We start from the raw sequence: 17,742 nt of genomic DNA, 5'->3' as shown, positions 1-17,742 counted from the left end.
TGACATGAGTAAAGGCTACTTGAATTAACCCAATACAATAATTCTGTGTAAACCAACCGCAAATCAGTCATTGGACAGTTAAAAAGGAAGCTAGTTAAGGTAAAACCCAACGCGTTGGTTAGGGAGCATAAATAATTGAAAGCCTATAGGGAGCTGGGGTCTACCGGCAGGACCGGCACGGACGGCTCTGACACTTGGATCAATCCTTTCTCTTGTCCCTCTCGAGTACTCCACTCGAACTTTGCGGGACGGGAGTGACGGGGGGAATCACAGTACGTCCCCTTGTGGGGGAAGCAACCAGCATACTTCCGGGGACCCGAAGCTCCGAGCGCCTTCAAGTCTCCGGCGTCGAGCGTTTCTCCTGAGGAGCACCGGTTCCGGCCCCGCAGTGCCACAGACCGTCCCGCAGCCCCGGGCGACCCGCCGCCCCGCTCCGTGCCGATCCGGGCCCCGCGGCGTCCGCCGAGGCGCAGTAAGTTGGCAGGAGCGAGTCCGTTCGGTTCGCCTCCCCCGCACCTTTTGAACTTGTTGCTGTTGCCGCTCTGCCGGCCTGCGTCCGGCTTTGGGAAGGTGAACAAGAGGAGGGAAGCTCGGCAGGATGGGGGAAGGGGCAGCTGAGCTCGCTTGAGCTTCATTGATGCTCCCCGGGCGCCCGGATTCGGCGGTGGGCGAGCTGCTCCGTCTGCTTCTCCCTTTCCCGGTGCTCGGCGAGGAGAAAGTCTCTATGCAACTCAGCCCGGGTGCACGCTCGGCCAGGGACGGACCGCAGGCGAGGCGCGTTCTGGGTGCAGACAGATGCTGCTGCCGCCCAGGCGGTGGCGGCTGCCAGCTCCCGGGCTCTGGAACTGTCACCCTGCACCTGAGCTGAACTTGAACAGAGAGTGAAGGGGCGACTGGACGAACGCTTCGGGCAGACACGAGGGGTGCTTGCAGATCAGGGCAGGAGGATCTCTACGGAAGCCCCCACCGCGCCCGCCCCACAGCGCTCCCGCCTCTATAAATACAGCCCGAGGGACAGAGGTGGCCGCCGGACTCCCCAAGAGACCTGGGGCAGTGGCGGTGATCGCATCTGGGAAGCTACAACAGGTCGCCTTTTTGAGACTCCGTTGGCGGGAAGGGCCACTTGAAAAAGGCAGGTTGGAAAGAGCCAAAGGGAAGGTGGGAAGCGTTCCTGGATTCGTGGTAAGAATACCACTGAGCGACTGTCCTTGGTTGTCTCTACACTACTACACAAAGCAAACCAACCCCACGCTCTCCGCGTGTCAGAGGAGGAAGCAAAGACACCTGTTTGAAGAAATCGTTGTATTCAAAGCCACCTGTGTACTTATTTGTACCAGGAGTGGCCTGGTCCACCTGCCGGGAAAGGTCTGGGCGTGATTGCTAGGACCCTGTATTTTGCAAATAGCTGTCTTGGAGGGCAACTTGCCCTCCTGAAAACTGTGACCTCACCAGGAGCCCCACCGAGGAATAGGAGTGATACCCCTGGGCCGCCTTCCTCTGGAGCGTTTACTTGACCAGAGGGAGTGGGTGGTTGGGGCTACTTTGACCTACTGTCCAGGCCCGATTGCCCGTCTGGCCTCCACGTCAAGGCACCATGGCTGCGGGGGTAGCGGCATGGCTGCCCTTTGCCAGGGCAGCGGCCATCGGGTGGATGCCCGTGGCCTCGGGCCCCATGCCAGCTCCCCCGAGGCAGGAGAGAAAAAGGACCCAGGACGCTCTGATCGTGCTGAACGTGAGTGGCACCCGTTTCCAAACGTGGCAGGACACCCTGGAGCGGTACCCGGACACCCTGCTGGGCAGTTCCGAGAGGGACTTCTTCTACCACCCGGAGACCCAGCAGTATTTTTTTGACCGGGACCCGGACATCTTCCGCCACATCCTGAACTTCTACCGCACCGGCAAGCTCCACTATCCTCGCCACGAGTGCATCTCCGCCTACGACGAAGAGCTGGCCTTCTTTGGCCTCATCCCCGAGATCATCGGCGACTGCTGCTACGAGGAGTACAAGGACCGCCGGCGGGAGAACGCCGAGCGCCTGCAGGACGACGCGGACTCGGACAGCACCGGCGAGAACGCGCTGCCCACCATGACTGCCCGGCAGAAGGTCTGGCGGGCCTTCGAGAACCCCCACACCAGCACGATGGCCCTGGTGTTCTACTATGTCACCGGCTTCTTCATCGCCGTCTCGGTCATCGCGAACGTGGTGGAGACGGTGCCCTGTGGGTCCAGCCCGGGGCACATCAAGGAGCTGCCCTGCGGGGAGCGGTACGCCGTGGCCTTCTTCTGCCTGGACACGGCCTGCGTCATGATCTTCACGGTGGAGTACCTGCTGCGCCTGGCTGCGGCCCCCAGTCGCTACCGCTTCGTCCGGAGCGTCATGAGCATCATCGACGTGGTGGCCATCCTGCCTTATTACATCGGGCTGGTCATGACAGACAATGAGGATGTGAGCGGGGCCTTTGTCACCCTCCGCGTCTTCCGTGTCTTCCGGATCTTTAAGTTTTCCCGCCACTCGCAAGGCCTGCGCATCCTGGGCTACACCCTCAAGAGCTGTGCGTCCGAATTGGGCTTCTTGCTCTTCTCGCTCACCATGGCTATCATCATTTTCGCGACCGTGATGTTCTACGCCGAGAAGGGGTCTTCCGCCACCAAGTTCACCAGCATTCCTGCGGCCTTCTGGTATACCATTGTCACCATGACAACACTAGGGTAGGTGCCAACAAGGGAAATGGGATGGAGGTTTGGATATTATGTGAGGGGATTGGAGACCCACTGAAGTTATATCGTAAATTAGAGGAAATAATTTTTCTCTCGTGATCTAAATGGTTTTGAGGAACTCTTTTGACCTATGAAGGAGATATGATATAGAGATTAAAGTACTCAGGGAGTTGAGTACTGATGCCTGAAAGTTGATAAATACAATAAATTGTAGAATTCCTGAATGTAAAGGCGGATCATCAATATTATAAGTATAAGTACATAAAAACATACTAAGAATGAAAAACACAAAATCTGTGCCCCAATAAAGGTATGATTATGTACCATATTTATTGAAATGCCCAGAAAGTGATCCAGTGTATTCAAGTGAAAAGTTTTCATGTGCATTTGAAGTATCATTTTTATAGGAATAGATACTTTTGGCATGCGTTTTCCCTCTAAGAATTATAATTCTTATTTTACATTATAAAATATAGATTATAAATATCATTATAAAATAATTTTGTAATACATATGTGCCTATTGCTACATATGCATGTTCGTTGTGGCTGATAAGTTATTCAGTATTAGAATGTCGGGGCTGAAACTGATCAACTCTATAAAATGCAGTGGAATGATATTTGCAATCTATTTAAGACTCTAGGTTCATAGTTTCAAAAAAAGAAGCAAGTGACTGTCATCCACCATTTTTTGAGAAACTATAGAGCCCATCAGGCAATGGGTCCATGATCGTTCAATAAATGTTTAGATTAAACAGTGGTTCTCAACCTTCCTAATGCCGTGACCCTTTAATACAGTTCCTCATGTTGTGGTGACCCCCAACCATAAAATTGTTTTCGTTGCTACTTCATAATTGTAATTTTGCTACTGTTATGAATCGTAATGTAAATATCTGATATGCAGGATGTATTTTCATTGTTACAAATTGAACATAATTAAAGCATAGTGATTAATCACAAAAACAATATGTAATTATATATGTGTTTTCTGATTGTCTTAGGCGACCCCTGTGAAAGGGTCATTTGACCCCCCAAATGGTCGCGACCCACAGGTTGAGAACCGCTGGTTTAGCAGGTAGAGCAGTATCTGGTGAGATTGATGGTCACCAAGGGCTGGTTGTGTTATAGAAATTTGTGCGTTTTAATTTTCTTCTAGAATTCTTTTGTGCATGCTTTTTATTGGGGGTAATGGTGTTTTGCAAGCAAAGGGGCATATTCTGAATTAGTAGTTTGAAAAAATTTTAAGCTGGAATTAAGATTTTTTACACGAGCAAAAAGAAACATATGCAATGACTAGTAATATTAAGCAAACTGCAGAAAAGTAGCAGCATTTACGTATTAGAGAATCTAATAAGATGGTTAGAGCCTTTTACTTTTATGAGTTCTTAGATAAGACAAGTAGTGATAGTGCCCTTTCTTCAGCTTTATGCTTCTTTTCTGGCATAATTAATCAGTCCAATAGGGATTTGGTAATGGCTACGAGAAAAAAGTTATTCCCAAGGCTGCTTTTTCAGTATTGTTTTTCTGGCTAATTTAATTGCCTTCTTTAAATGATAATGTGGTTAAAATCAACCTAATTTTTTTAGACATCTTGTGTTGAACAGAGTTTCCAATGTTGTCATCTAGCCAACTAGTGGAATATTTTATATGTGAAGAATTTTGGGCTAAATAGGAAATTATAATACAGTAAAATAAAATAACATGACTTTGATTTAGTCTCACATGTTTTTGTAAGTTCTACTGGTACATTTTCAAAAATGAATTAGTGAAAATCCATATTCTATTGCTTGTATTTCTCTTTTATCCTGTTGGTAATTTTGTGACAAATTTTGAAGAAGATTCAGAATAGTGTAGGTGCTTAATTCTTATCAAAGGGGATATATATTTGGTCATGTTGTCTTTTTGTCACTTGAAATATTTAAATTGGATAGTGCAAACCAATATCAGGATTTCAAATTAGAAGTGCATATGAATAAAAAAGGACTCTGTGTTAAGAGGACATAAAGGAAGAAATATTAAAAGGAAATATATTTTTAAAATTCTAGTGTCAATGGCACTGTTTTTCATGAAGTAGAGCAGTATCTGGTGAGTTATTTTAATACTATATAATGTCTATAAGATTGAATATAGGCATTATTATAATGAATGTGATGACATGGTAATTTCACCAGCTAGACGTTCTATTCTAGACATGTGAAGTTAGTATTATTTTAAAATTTGTTTCCTGAAATGACTTTTAAATTTTTATTTTATCTAGAATTTTATATTTGTTTTCAGGAGAACAATGAGGAAATGCTAAGCATTAATGGCATTATTATTATATAATAAAAATGCTTATAAGCATCTATTTCTTGAAATAATTTAAGAAACTGAACCATGATGCCTGAGTGAAGTCTATGAAATGGATTTAGTTCACATGATTCATATGTAAGTGGATTAGAAGAATTAAATATACACTTTCTCAGAACTTGGAAGCAAAATGGGAGTTACTTTTAAGATTTAAGTTTCATTGAAGTTGACAAGTTTAATTTTCAGGAATTAAGCTAATTAGTGATCCTGATAGGATATAGTAGTCATACTTTTAAGTTGTAGAAATGTTGTGCAGTCAAAATACAATCCATTTATTGGAAAATTATATGAACATTTAACAAAGCATATGTTTTATAATATAGCACAGTTTCTTAGGAAAATGTCCTCTGTTTCTCATCAAAATATATTTATAATACATTTTATAAATATATATATTTTAATTCTGCCTCTTTGTTTCTTATCTTTGGTTGCATTGTGACTCAAAGCTTTATTTAAGGATAGAACATATTTGACAAATCCATTGCCTGAATTTATTTTTTACTCTATAATTTTATACTTATATGATGAAATATAAGGTATAAAACTTTCTGGAAAATATGCATAGTTGAAGCTAATATCAAGCTGTGCCTGATAGATGACCAAGAATTTCCCATTACACTTTCTGAGCTCTTTTTACATGGCCATTATTTTTAATGGAGTTAATGTTCATCAATTAATGATAATACAAGTGAAAATGGAATTCTAAATAGTGGTTATCAAAAGTTTCAGTTCATGCAAACATCTATACTAGTAAGAGAGGAAATCGCCAACAGCTTTGTAATTCATAATTGACAGAATTATCTCCTCCCTCTCAGGTCATTTTAGACAATGTTCAGTTGGTCTTTTTGTCTGAAGAAATGGGTCTTTCTTAGAACTATTGTATATTCACCTGTCTTAGAACTATTGTGCTGGCTGAAATACTAAGTATATCATTATACTATAACTTAACCATGCTTGTTCTAAATGAAATTATTCAACTTGCTGGTAAAATGAATACTATAAAGTATAATTTTAAGCCCATTTCCAATTAAAGCAGAAACACCATTAAAAGCACAATTTTTTAAAAGTTAAAAAACGATCCCACTTGGTAATGGTGTCTGATCTTTTTAATATGTTGCTGGATCCCATTTGCTAATATTTTGTTGAGGATTTTGGCATTTATGTTCATCAGGGATATTGGCCTGTAGTTCTCTTTCTTTTAGTGCCTTTATTTGGTTTTGGAATTAGGATAATGCTAGCCTCATAAAAATAGCTTGGAAGTGTTCCTTTCTCTTGGATTTTTTTTGGAATAGTTTGAGGAGGATAGGTGTTAGTTCTTCATTGAATGTTTGGTAAAACTGCCCTGTAAAGTCATCTGGACAAGGGCTTTTGTTTGCTGGGAGTTTTTTGATTACTGCTTAATTTACTCAGTAATTATTGGCCGATTCAGGTTTTCTAATTCTTCCAGATTCAGTTAATTCTAAGAAACCCAAAACACCAATCAGAAAGAATGCATGCACTCCTATGTTCATAGCAGCGTAATTTACAATAGCTAAGATCTGGAAACAGCCCAAGTGCCCATCAGTAGATGAGTGGATAAAAAAGCTGTGCTACATTTATACCATGGAATACTATGCAGTAGCAAAAAGAAGGATCTCTTACCCTTTGAGACAGCGTGGAGGGACCTGGAGAGTGTTATGCTAAGCGAAATAAGCCAGTCAGAGAAAGACAAGTATCACACTATCTCACTCATATGTGGAATCTAATGAACAACATAAACTGATGAACAAAATAGATTCAGAGACATAGAAGCATAGAACAGAATGCTGAATCTCAGAGGGAAGGCGGGGGTGGGTGGGTCGGTGGGAAGAGAGCACCCAAAAAACTTTTATGAAATAAGCATAACCCATGGACACAGACAATAGGATGGTGAAGGCCTGGGGGATGGGCAAGGATGGGCTAGAAGAGATCAATGGGGGGAAAAAGAGAACATATGTAATACAGCAATAAAGATTTTTTTAAAAAAGAAGCCAATAAAAGAAAGAATGTCAGATTTTTAAAAACAGTGTTTGATTGGCCATGCGTATCTGTTTCTCCATACCACATCCTTCCTTTCTGTGCATATATACTGACCTGCATTAGGCCCTGACTACCCTACCTCCCTTCTTTCCATAGTGTAAACTCGAATTACTGCCTTATACTGCCTTGGGAAAAAAGAACCCGAAACTCCTCCTGTGTCCTAATGGCCTTTTGGAGCTAGCTTCCAGGCCTTGTTTTTTATGCAGGTGGTAGGGTAGAACTTAAATGTTGCCAAGTTTAGGAAATTTCAAAGTGGTCACCAATAAAAACAACAACAAAAAACCCCCAGTGTTGTGAAAATATATTTAACAAGTTTCAGGTTCAGTTTATCATTGTACCTCAGGTGCATGATGTTTGAGTGAGAAGTGGTATCAGGTGGCATTAATTAATTGGAGATTTTTATGTTAGGTAGTATCTGCATTCTGAGTCATGATTACTAACATTTAGACCAGTGGTTCCCAACCTTTTTTTGGCCATGTCCCACCTAAGCATCTCTAAAATCCTGATATCCCTCTGCCCCCGACATATAAGTCTTATTATTCAAAAAGGGAATGCCTATTCACGTGTAGGAAGCCTAAAAGGCCATTCACTTGGTCTAAACAAGCTTCCAAAGAATGTGGTATCTATGAAAGAGAAAAGTAAAAGAATGAAAGGACAGTTGAAGTACTGAGGAAGAACTCACTAAGAAATTGTTTAAAAAGTATGAAGTGATATGAAAAAAATAGCAAATAAAGTTTCAAAACATAATAGAAAACTGAAATGCATAAATATGTCACAATATATATTTCTATACTGTATATGAGGCCCCTAGATTCATAAGAATTGCAAAAAATTCACTATTAATAACTCATTCTCAAATTGCTCCCCTTAAAAATCAAATTGCCCCCCTGTGGGGTGTGTGCCCCACGTTAGGAACCACTGATTTAGACCCTTTAAGAAACAAAAAATAGGGAATGTATTATTCATGACATAAAACTTAAGAACTTAGAAGTGTCATTTTTGCAGCCATTACCTCTTCTTTAATTTAAAAATAAAGATATACTAAATATGGGAAAGAAAGTTACTATGTGACATTTCTGTAAAGTTTTGTTTAGAATAAACTTAATGATTTAATTACATAAATCATTCTGATTTCTGAACAAATAAAGGAAAAAAAGTTTATTTATAGTATACATTAATCAGAAACATATATGGTAGAATTACTGATACATCTATGCTCCCAGAAAAAACTTAGTGTAGTTGTCTATAAGACTCTCAAACACTAGCTCTATAATATTTTAATTTTAATAGGTTTGTTAACTTGCTATTTTAAAAAAACAAAAAAGCAAAATAATTTTTCTTTGTGATTTTCCTAATAAAGTAGCAGGGAAATTCCCATTTTTAGAATGGCATAATTGGAGTGGGATTTTATATATATATATGTATATACATATACATATACATATATATATGTTGTAAATATCATATACACAAATAAAAATATTAAATGTTTTATTTGTTATCCTATATAATAAAAGGGTAATATGCAAATTGACCCTAAAGGCGGAACTACCCAGAACAACTGTTCGCTACGACGCGTACTGACCACCAGGGGGCAGATGCTCAACACAGGAGCTGCCCCCTGGTTGTCAGTGCACTCCCATAGGGGGAGCTTGGCTCAGCCACAAGCCCGCTGAAAGCTGCGGCTGCAAGTGCAGTGGTTGTGGCGGGAGCCTCTCCTGCCACCTCAGCAGTGCTAAGGATGCCCAACTGCGTGCACTCCCTGGGGAATCGGGCCTAAACTGGCAGGTGGACATCCCCTGAGGGGTCCCGGACTGCAAGAGGGCGCAGGCCAGGCTGAGGGACTCCCTGGAGTGTATGAATTTTTGTGCACCAAGCCTCTAGTACAACCGTGGGCAAACTACAGCCCGCGGGCCAGATCCGGCCCGTTTGAAATGAATAAAACTAAAAAAAAAAAAAAAAAAAGACCGTATCCTTTTATGTAATGATGTTTACTTTGAATTTATATTAGTTCACTCAAACACTCCATCCATGCTTTTGTTCCGGCCCTCCGGTCCAGTTTAAGAACCCATTGTGGCCCTCGAGTCAAAAAGTTTGCCCACCCCTGCTCTAGTATATTTTATAACATATAAAATAGATTGTTACATAACGTATATGTTATAAAATATATATTATTCAAAAGAAGAATAATCTTTTGAATATCTTCTTGTTATTTACCACTATTCGGACTACACAGCCTTGGGGGAATGTTGGGAGCATATCTTGCAGAGTCATTTGTGTAGAGACTTTTACTTTACCCAGCTGTTACTGAAAATGGATGGAATTATTTTCTCCTGGCCAGCATCTTACATAAATATTGCTAACATGTTGATCAAATAGATCTTTACAATATGGGAAGTAACAAAATTTATTTATCTATTGAAGAGCATGCTATGAGTAACATCCATTTTTATTTTGGCATACTACAACATATTTTTATAGAGCTCTTTTTTAAATATATATATTTCTTTATTGATTTCAGAGAGGAAGGGAGGAGAGGGAGATAGAAACATCAATATGGAATTATTTTCTCCTGGCCAGCATCTTACATAAATATTGCTAACATGTTGATCAAAAAGATCTTTACAATATGGGAAATGGAATCGAACCTGGGACCCTTCAGTCCACAGGCTGATGCTCTATCCACTGAGCCAAGCCAGCTAGGGCCTTTTTTATAGAGCTCTTTATAGAGCATATTAATTGATGGTAGTTGAAAATGAACTTTTAAAGAAATGTAGAACAATGGGATATATATGTATTCATCTTTTAGCAATACAGATAACCAAATCATGGCTTTATTTTGCTTTTGTCATTTGCTTAGAGACAGTATTTGACATGACATACATATTTTTTGTCTACTTTATTTTTTAAAATATATCTTTATTGTTGAAAGTATTACAGATGTCCCCCTCCGCAATTGACACCCTCCAACCCGCTCTCACCCCCATCCCAGGCCTTCACTTTCACTGCACTATTGTCTGTGTCCATGGGTTATGCATATATGCATATAAATTCTTTGGTTAATCTCTTCCTGCCACCCCCTCCCTCTAAGATTCATCAGTCTTTTCCATTTTTCCATATCTTTGGATCTATTTTGTTCATCAATTTATTCTGTTTGTTAGATTCCACATACAAGTGAGATCATGTGATACTTGTCTTTTTCTGACTGGACCATTTGCTTAGCATAATATTCTGCAGGTGCCCCCATGCTGTTGAAAATAGTAAGAGGTCCCTTTTTACAGCTGCATAGTATGCCATTGTGTAAGTGTACCACAGCATTGTTATCCACTCATGGACTATGGGCACATGGGCTGTTTCCAGATCTTTGCTATTGTAAATAGCCCTACTATGAACATAGGGGTGTATATATTTTTTCTGATTGATCTTTCGGGATTCTTAGGATATTCCTAGAAGTGAGATCACTGGATCAAACAGCAGTTCCATTTCATTTTGTTGTCGGTTTCTTTTACTGTTCAGAAGCTTTTTAGTTTGATATAGTCCCATTTGTTTATTTTTTTCCTTTGTTTACCTTTCCCTGGGACAGGGGTGGGCAACCCCTGGCATGTGTGCCAAACATGGCACGCCAGTAACTTTTGCTGTCATGCGAAACCCTCTCTTATAATCTTCCATTTACAATTTTTTTCTTAATATCGACTTTTTTATTTTTCAGATAAATTCAGTGTAGGTTCATCTTAGATAAATAAATAATTTTACATAACAAGTTATCTTAAAGACCATAGACATGGATTGACGAGAGAGGGGAAGAGCAATTTCTATGCCTCTGCCTTAACTCTCCCTGTCTTCCTAGATCTGACCAGTGTTTTGGTTTCATCCACATAAGCTTGTGAATCTTTGTTCTCAGTGATGAATTTTGTTAAGTCTCATAATAGGAGTAGCCTGACGGATGAAAGTAGTAGCTCGTGCATATCTCTGAAGGTCACGAAATATAAACCTGATGTAAAATCTCTGTCATCAGTGATGCAGCAGCAAAAGTCCCACTGATAATATCAAACGGAGTCATAGAGTTTTCTGTCGTACTATCAGTGTACATGTATACATTAAAAAATAAATGTGTTCATCATCATATACTGTGTTTTTGTTGCTCGAATGAATTTTATTATTTCTTCAAGGTTCTTCACATACGTACACCTTAAGAGATATCAAGGAGGCATAACATGTTCTCAAAAAATTAGGGTTGGCATGCAGAAGTATTTTGAGTCAGAGATTTTGCTGGTTTGGGCACGCACTCACAAAAAGGTTGCCCAACCCTGCCCTAGAAGATGTATTGATGAACATATTGTTATTAGTGATGTCTGAGTTTTGCTGCCTATGGCTTCTTCTAGATTTTTTATTGTTTCCTGACTTACATTTAAGTTTGTTCTTGTGTATGGTATAAGTTGGTGGTCTAGTTTCATTTTCTTGCATGTGTCTGTCCAGTTTCCCCAGAACCATTTATTGAAGAGATGTCTTTACTCCATTGTATGCTTTTGCCTTCTTTATCAAATATTTATTGAGTATAATGGTTTGGGTCAATTTCTGGGTTCTCTGTTCTGATCCTTTAAACTATGTGCCTGTTCCTAGTGCCAGTATTAGGCTGTTTTGATTTTAATGGCTTTTTAGTATAATTTGATATCGGTATTATGATCCCTCCAATTTTGTTCTTTCTTAAGATTGCTTACAGATATTTGGGTTCTTTTTTTTTTTGGTTCCATATAAATTTTTGGAGAATTTGATCTAGATCTGTGAAATATGCTGTTGGTATTTTAATAGGAATTGTGTTGAATCTATAGATTGCTTTGGGTCGTATGGACATTTTAATAATGCTAATTCTTCCACTCCATGAACATGCAATATTTTTCCATTTGTTTTTATCTTCGTCTTTTCTTTTCTTTTTTCAGTGTTCTGTAGTTTTATGAATACAGGTCTTTTTATCTCCTGGTTAAATTTCTTTCAAGGTATCTTATTTTTTTGTATCTGTTGCAATTGTAAAGAGATTTTGTTTGTTTGTTTTGTTTCTCTTTCAGAGAGATCATTATTGGTGTATAAAAATGTCATCAATTTCTGGATGTTAATTTTGTATCCTGCTACTTTGTCAAGTTCTTTTATTAAATCTAGTAGTTTTTTTTTAAATAGAGTCTTTAGGGTTTTCTATGTACAATATCATGTCATCTGTGAATAATGACAGTTTCATTTCCTCTTGTCAAATTTGGATGCCTTTTATATTTTTCTTTTTGTCTGATCCCCTGTGGATAAGGCTCCAGTACTAGCTATACATATAAAAGCCTAAGTGACCATTCGACTGTTTGACTGTTTGACCAGTAGCTATGATATGCAATGACCACCGGGGGCAGACACTCAATGCACAGGCATGAAAACATGAAACAGAATGATGAATCTCAGAGGAAAGGGAAGGCGGGAAGAGATTAACCAAAGATTTTATATGCATACTATAGGCCTGTGGGGTCCCTTGGCTTGGCCTGCGAGGATAGGGCTGAAACTGGCAGTCCTACATCCCCCAAGTGGTCCTGGATTGAGAGAGGGCGCAGGCCAGGCTGGGGGACCCCACCAGTGCACGAATCCATGCACCGGGCCTCTAGTGTTGAATAAAAGTGGTGAAAGCAGACATTCCTGTTTTGTTTCTGAGCCTAAGGGAAACACTTCTAGTTTTTGCCCATTGACTATGATATTGGCTGTGGGGTTGTCATATACGGCCTTTATTATGTGAAAGGATGATCCCTCCATTTCCACTTTGCTGAGAATTTTTTTTTAAATAAAAAGTGGGTGCTGGATTTTGTCAAATGCTTTTTCTGCATCTATTGATATGATCATATGATTTTTATCTTACATTTTATGTGATGTTTTACATTTACCTGAATTCCAAAACTAGATAAAGACGTACATATTTTTAAATGAGTACATTTAAAAAAATGTATGCATCTTAATTTCTTTTATAAGCATTTACTTTGTTGACAGACAGAAGTATGTTTAGAAGAGATAATGTGTTTTCTCAGCAGAGTACCTTAGAGACTGGGCCATTTTCTCATTTTCAGTGGGTCTATGATATATTTTTTTTCTTTTTAGGATTTCCCTTTAGACTAAATATTGACTTGGTATTATACTTATTTTTGTATAGTTATTTTATTCAATTCTGATGTCATGTATTTTATATTTGTGTAAACTTTGCTCTTAATTACACTCATTTTTGAAAATAAGTTATTGAAGACCAAATTACTGTTGACCTAATTTCTGAATTCCTGATAATAGAAAATTTTGCAGTTATTTATTTAAAACCAATCATTTTACACACACAAGATTTATTTTGTGGATTGCTCATAGTTAGGCAATTAAATAGCAGCAGGATTATTTGACATTTCATTCTTGACTCCTTTTTTTTTTGAAGGCCTTAAGGCATTATATAAGAATGTACACTAATAACTTGGGGGCTACTGCTGATGCTACCGGGATAAGAAAAGGAATACATTTCCTTTTTATGCCATTAATATGCATTTCTCTCCTAGCTCTACTGTCTGTGACTCACTCCATATTCTTCACTATCACTGCTGCTCTGTATTCATTCACACAGTACTGAGGTTTTCCAGGATGATTTCCAGTTGATATAATACACCCATGTGTTCTCATCTGGTGAACTCTTAGGCCATTTGTCCGCAAACTACCTGGCGTGATGGAGGAGAAAGTAAATCAAATTTTTTTTTTACCTAAATCACCTGAAAAATCTTTGGCATGGTGGTTGTTAAAACTCTACAATTTAACTTCTCTTTCATTGAAAGAAAAAGGAGTATTTACTGAAAAACGAGTATTATTTTTCCTTCAGAGCTCTAAAAATGATTCACTCTTTTTTCTCTCCTCTCCCTGTCTTACATTGTTTCATATATATATATATATACTGTTCTCCCACTGGCCCACTGGTTTCAGCAGCTAGACTTGGCAGTGTGGGATATGGTCTGATATTGAAAATAAATCCAGAGATAAAACACCATCTACCTTTCTGTGCACATCCATGCTGTTCTTGGCTTCAGTAGATTCCATTGGGATTTGTTGCCCTTTAGTTGTCTCCTTTGAGAACCAGCCTTTAACATTGAACTTCTCCATGAAGCCTTTTCAACCTCCCAAGCCTGTATAATGTGTAGTTGGAATTACTCTTGACATTAATAAATGCTTTTTTATATATAAAGTGTGGTTTTACTTCTTGCCTTCTTAACTAGATTGACGGGCTTTTGAGGTTTGGGTTTATATCTTGTTATAAACCCACTAGTTCAATACCCATGTGTAGAAAAATCTATATTAATGTGTTGCTGATCATGGCATGAGATGATAACTGCACACCATGGAGCGAGCTCCCTAGCCAGGGAATTGTGCCACCTCAACTTTAGCGGTAATCTACTAAGCTAATCTTTCGCTTTGTTCAATGTTAAAAAGTGAACTTTATTATTTGAACATTTTATCTTTGAGTGTACTACACCATACTCTTTTTAGTTTAGGGAGGGCTATGAGACTTCTCCATTTTTGATAGTAATTTTTCTGCAAATATTAGAATTAATAGTTTGTCAGTGTCTTTTTCCTTAATCAGTTTGCTTTCTGGTGAAGGCTGGGTAAAGTGCAGGTGCCTCTGGGAAGCATATGGAGATATCTTATAATGTAAGTAATCAGCACAGGAATGGTCTGCCTTCTCTTTCAAGCTCAGCTTCCTATCTAAATATTAGCAGGCAAGGAGCCCGTAGGTGAAAAAATACTTTGATGACACTTTATGACAAGGAAGGTGTTCTTTCTCTTACACAGTAAATACGCGGTGGCACTTTTTTTCTTTATGCAGGTCCACTCATTTACGAATAAAAAGAAATTGTTTAAAAATAGTAAACTATTATCTGTAAATGACATAGAAGATAAATGTAGCCTCTCTCGGGAAGAAGTTCCTATTATAAGAGATTAAAAGGCAGGTATACAGAATACATGTAGCTACATATCCTGGCATGGTGCAATCCATTTTGCAGTGGAAATTTTGACAGGTCTGTTATATAAAGAAGATTCCAATCATAAAGAGTGTGGGGGAGAATAGGGGGTGAGTTATCAGAAGTTAGTAATGAGAAAAAATAACACTGAAGGTATAAGATGACAGTTGAAATAATGTCTAATAGGATGGGAAGGTTTTGCTCTAAAAGTAAAGGGTCTTGCCTTTTTTGCTTTTATGTGTGCCTGATTCTTCCATCTTCCTCACTTTATTCATTTTTAAGAATAACAGGAATAGTGCTTTCGTAAACCCAAAGTTTTATCAGTAGCATGTACTTTTAGGGAATCAAAATGTGACTCATAGAGCTCAATTCAATTTAACATATTTTGTTGATCACGTACTACCTGTCATTGACCTCAATAGTAAACATAACTGCCAACTTCCTAACCTTAAGAACCTTGTAATCTAGTGGGGGAGGCAGAAAATAAGCATAGAAATATATAATTCTAGGTAATGGTGGCTGCTATAAGCAAAATAAATCAGAGTAAGAAGTGTATTATTTTAAATAGGGGACAGACAAGGCCTTTCTAAGGGGACTATATAAACTGATGACTAACTGAAGGGAGTAAAGTGACTTCTGTGAGTATCTGGATAAAGAGCTTTAGAAGAAGAGAGAAAAGAAGTATAAAGAACTCAAGGTGAAAGGAGGCTTGGTATATTTCACCTAAGGTCGCTGTAATTGAAGCAAAGGGAGGGAGGGGCTTAGTAGCAAATGCTATCTGAAAGGTAGTTGGGACAAGAGGATGTAGGATGTTACAGGCCATAATCAAGACTTCTGGTTTCATTTAAGACATAATGGAGAGATATTAGGAAGTTATTAGCATACAGGACAGGATGTAATTCTGTGTTAAAATGAGCACAAGGTCTGAAACATTTAAATTTTTTCCAATGGCCATTCAGCATGTATAAATCCTCATCTTTTGTTAGATTTGTCATATTTACTTTAACTTAACATTTACATCCAGTTATTCATGAGATTTTCCAGAAAAATGGAGTATTTTATAAGCATGCATGATTAAATTATTCCTATCTGACAAAAATAAAACTAGTTCAAATGAAAAATGATTTTTTTTTTTTTTGCTGAAAAGATAAAATTGGTTCTCAATAGATATGGAGCTGTTTTGGAAATGATGAAGATTATTATTTATTTTGAATATAGATTTGCAGATTTACAGTTTTCAATTCTAATGTCAGTGTTCAAGAATATCACCTATGCTTTGGATTCTATTTAGAAAATTTTCATTTATTTTTTTCTACCATTGCAGCAGGTACATATATATTCTCATCAGGTGTTTTGTTATTTTTATGAGTTTGAAAGAAAAATGGTTTCTATGTTTTTAAATCTGTGAAAATTGCCAGAGGATATGTATTTTTTACTCCAAGTTACATTGGGACCCGGTGTGTAGCCAATGTATAATGAAAACATACAGAGACTGCTTTGGTAAGGATCACCATGCTGCAGAGTAAAACATAATAAAGAATGAAAAATTGGAGAGAACTTAGGTCAGAAGAACAAGAATTGGATCAACAGCATAAAAATACAAACAGATAATTATGGTAGCTTCCCAGATGAGCAACTTGTAAAAACAGTTCTTGAATGTAAGGAAATTCAGTGTGGCATCTCACTGCTGTATTCTCCTTACTACATCTACTCTCCAGGTAATTCTCCATCCCACCCAACAGTTCTATACAGAGGTTGTATTTCTGATGCAACAAGCCAGGATTTGCGAGGGCCATCACAAGGAAAACGTAAAACGCCTGTGCGTTCCCTGTCCTTTGCCTGATATGAAGTTGTTACTGCAATTACACTCATAATTAGTATCCTTTGTTAATTTTGATGGGGGACTGGTTTTTTTTCATCTTGCTACATAAATTGAAGCTAAATATATGGAAATATTTAATAACTTTAACTCTATGTTTCAACTTAAGGCCAACCATATCCAAGAGAATAATATGAAAAATATCAAATCTGAAAATATCTCACAAGGCTTTGATTTATTCATTTTTGTGAAATTAAGAATCAGAATTGGAGTTGATATTCAATTGGTTTTCTGATATTTCATAGTATTTTATAAAATGACACTTTTTAGGTATATTTATAACATGTAACTTTTTGCATTCATCTACAACCAAGAAATATTCATATTCTCCATTCATATTGTATAGTTTATCAGAATATTACTGTGGTTTTAAAAATTTTGCTAATTTCCAGGTATCTCATAGGCATTCAGAGGGGATACATCACTATGAAATAGGATATATGAATAAATGTCAAGGGGAAATTACTTTTATTTTAGGCAATTCTTAATTATGAAAATGAGTATTATTTTCAAACCTTTATAGGTAATCTTGCAATTTTTTATGTTTGTAATAAAAGGCAATTCTTTTATCTTTATTTTTTAAAATGTATTTTTATTGATTTCAGAGAGGAAGGGAGAGGGAGAGAGAGAGATAGAAACATCAATGATGAGAGAGAATCATTGATCGGCTGCCTCCTGCAAACCCCACACTGGGGATGGAGCCTGCAACCTGGGCATGTGCCCTTGGCCAGAA

The 17,742-nt window shown here is 38.4% G+C and overlaps 1 protein-coding gene across 1 annotated transcript in view; it reads left to right on the top strand.

Moving 5' to 3' along the window:
* Positions 1–1,186: 1,186 nt before the first annotated feature.
* KCND2 (potassium voltage-gated channel subfamily D member 2) overlaps positions 1,187–17,742 on the top strand; it is a 497,728-nt gene continuing 481,172 nt past the window's right edge. Inside the window, exon 1 of the mRNA XM_006098701.3 lies at positions 1,187–2,709. Within this exon, the coding sequence (XP_006098763.1) occupies positions 1,595–2,709 (1,115 nt within the window). The 5' untranslated portion in view covers positions 1,187–1,594. The remainder of the gene's footprint in view (positions 2,710–17,742) is intronic.

The sequence above is a fragment of the Myotis lucifugus genome, unplaced genomic scaffold (genome assembly GCF_000147115.1).
Source record: "Myotis lucifugus unplaced genomic scaffold, Myoluc2.0 scaffold_245, whole genome shotgun sequence".
In the NCBI taxonomy this organism is placed as follows: domain Eukaryota; kingdom Metazoa; phylum Chordata; class Mammalia; order Chiroptera; family Vespertilionidae; genus Myotis; species Myotis lucifugus.
Note: the sequence above shows the minus strand (reverse complement) of the source record. Positions and strands in the feature narration are given on the sequence as shown.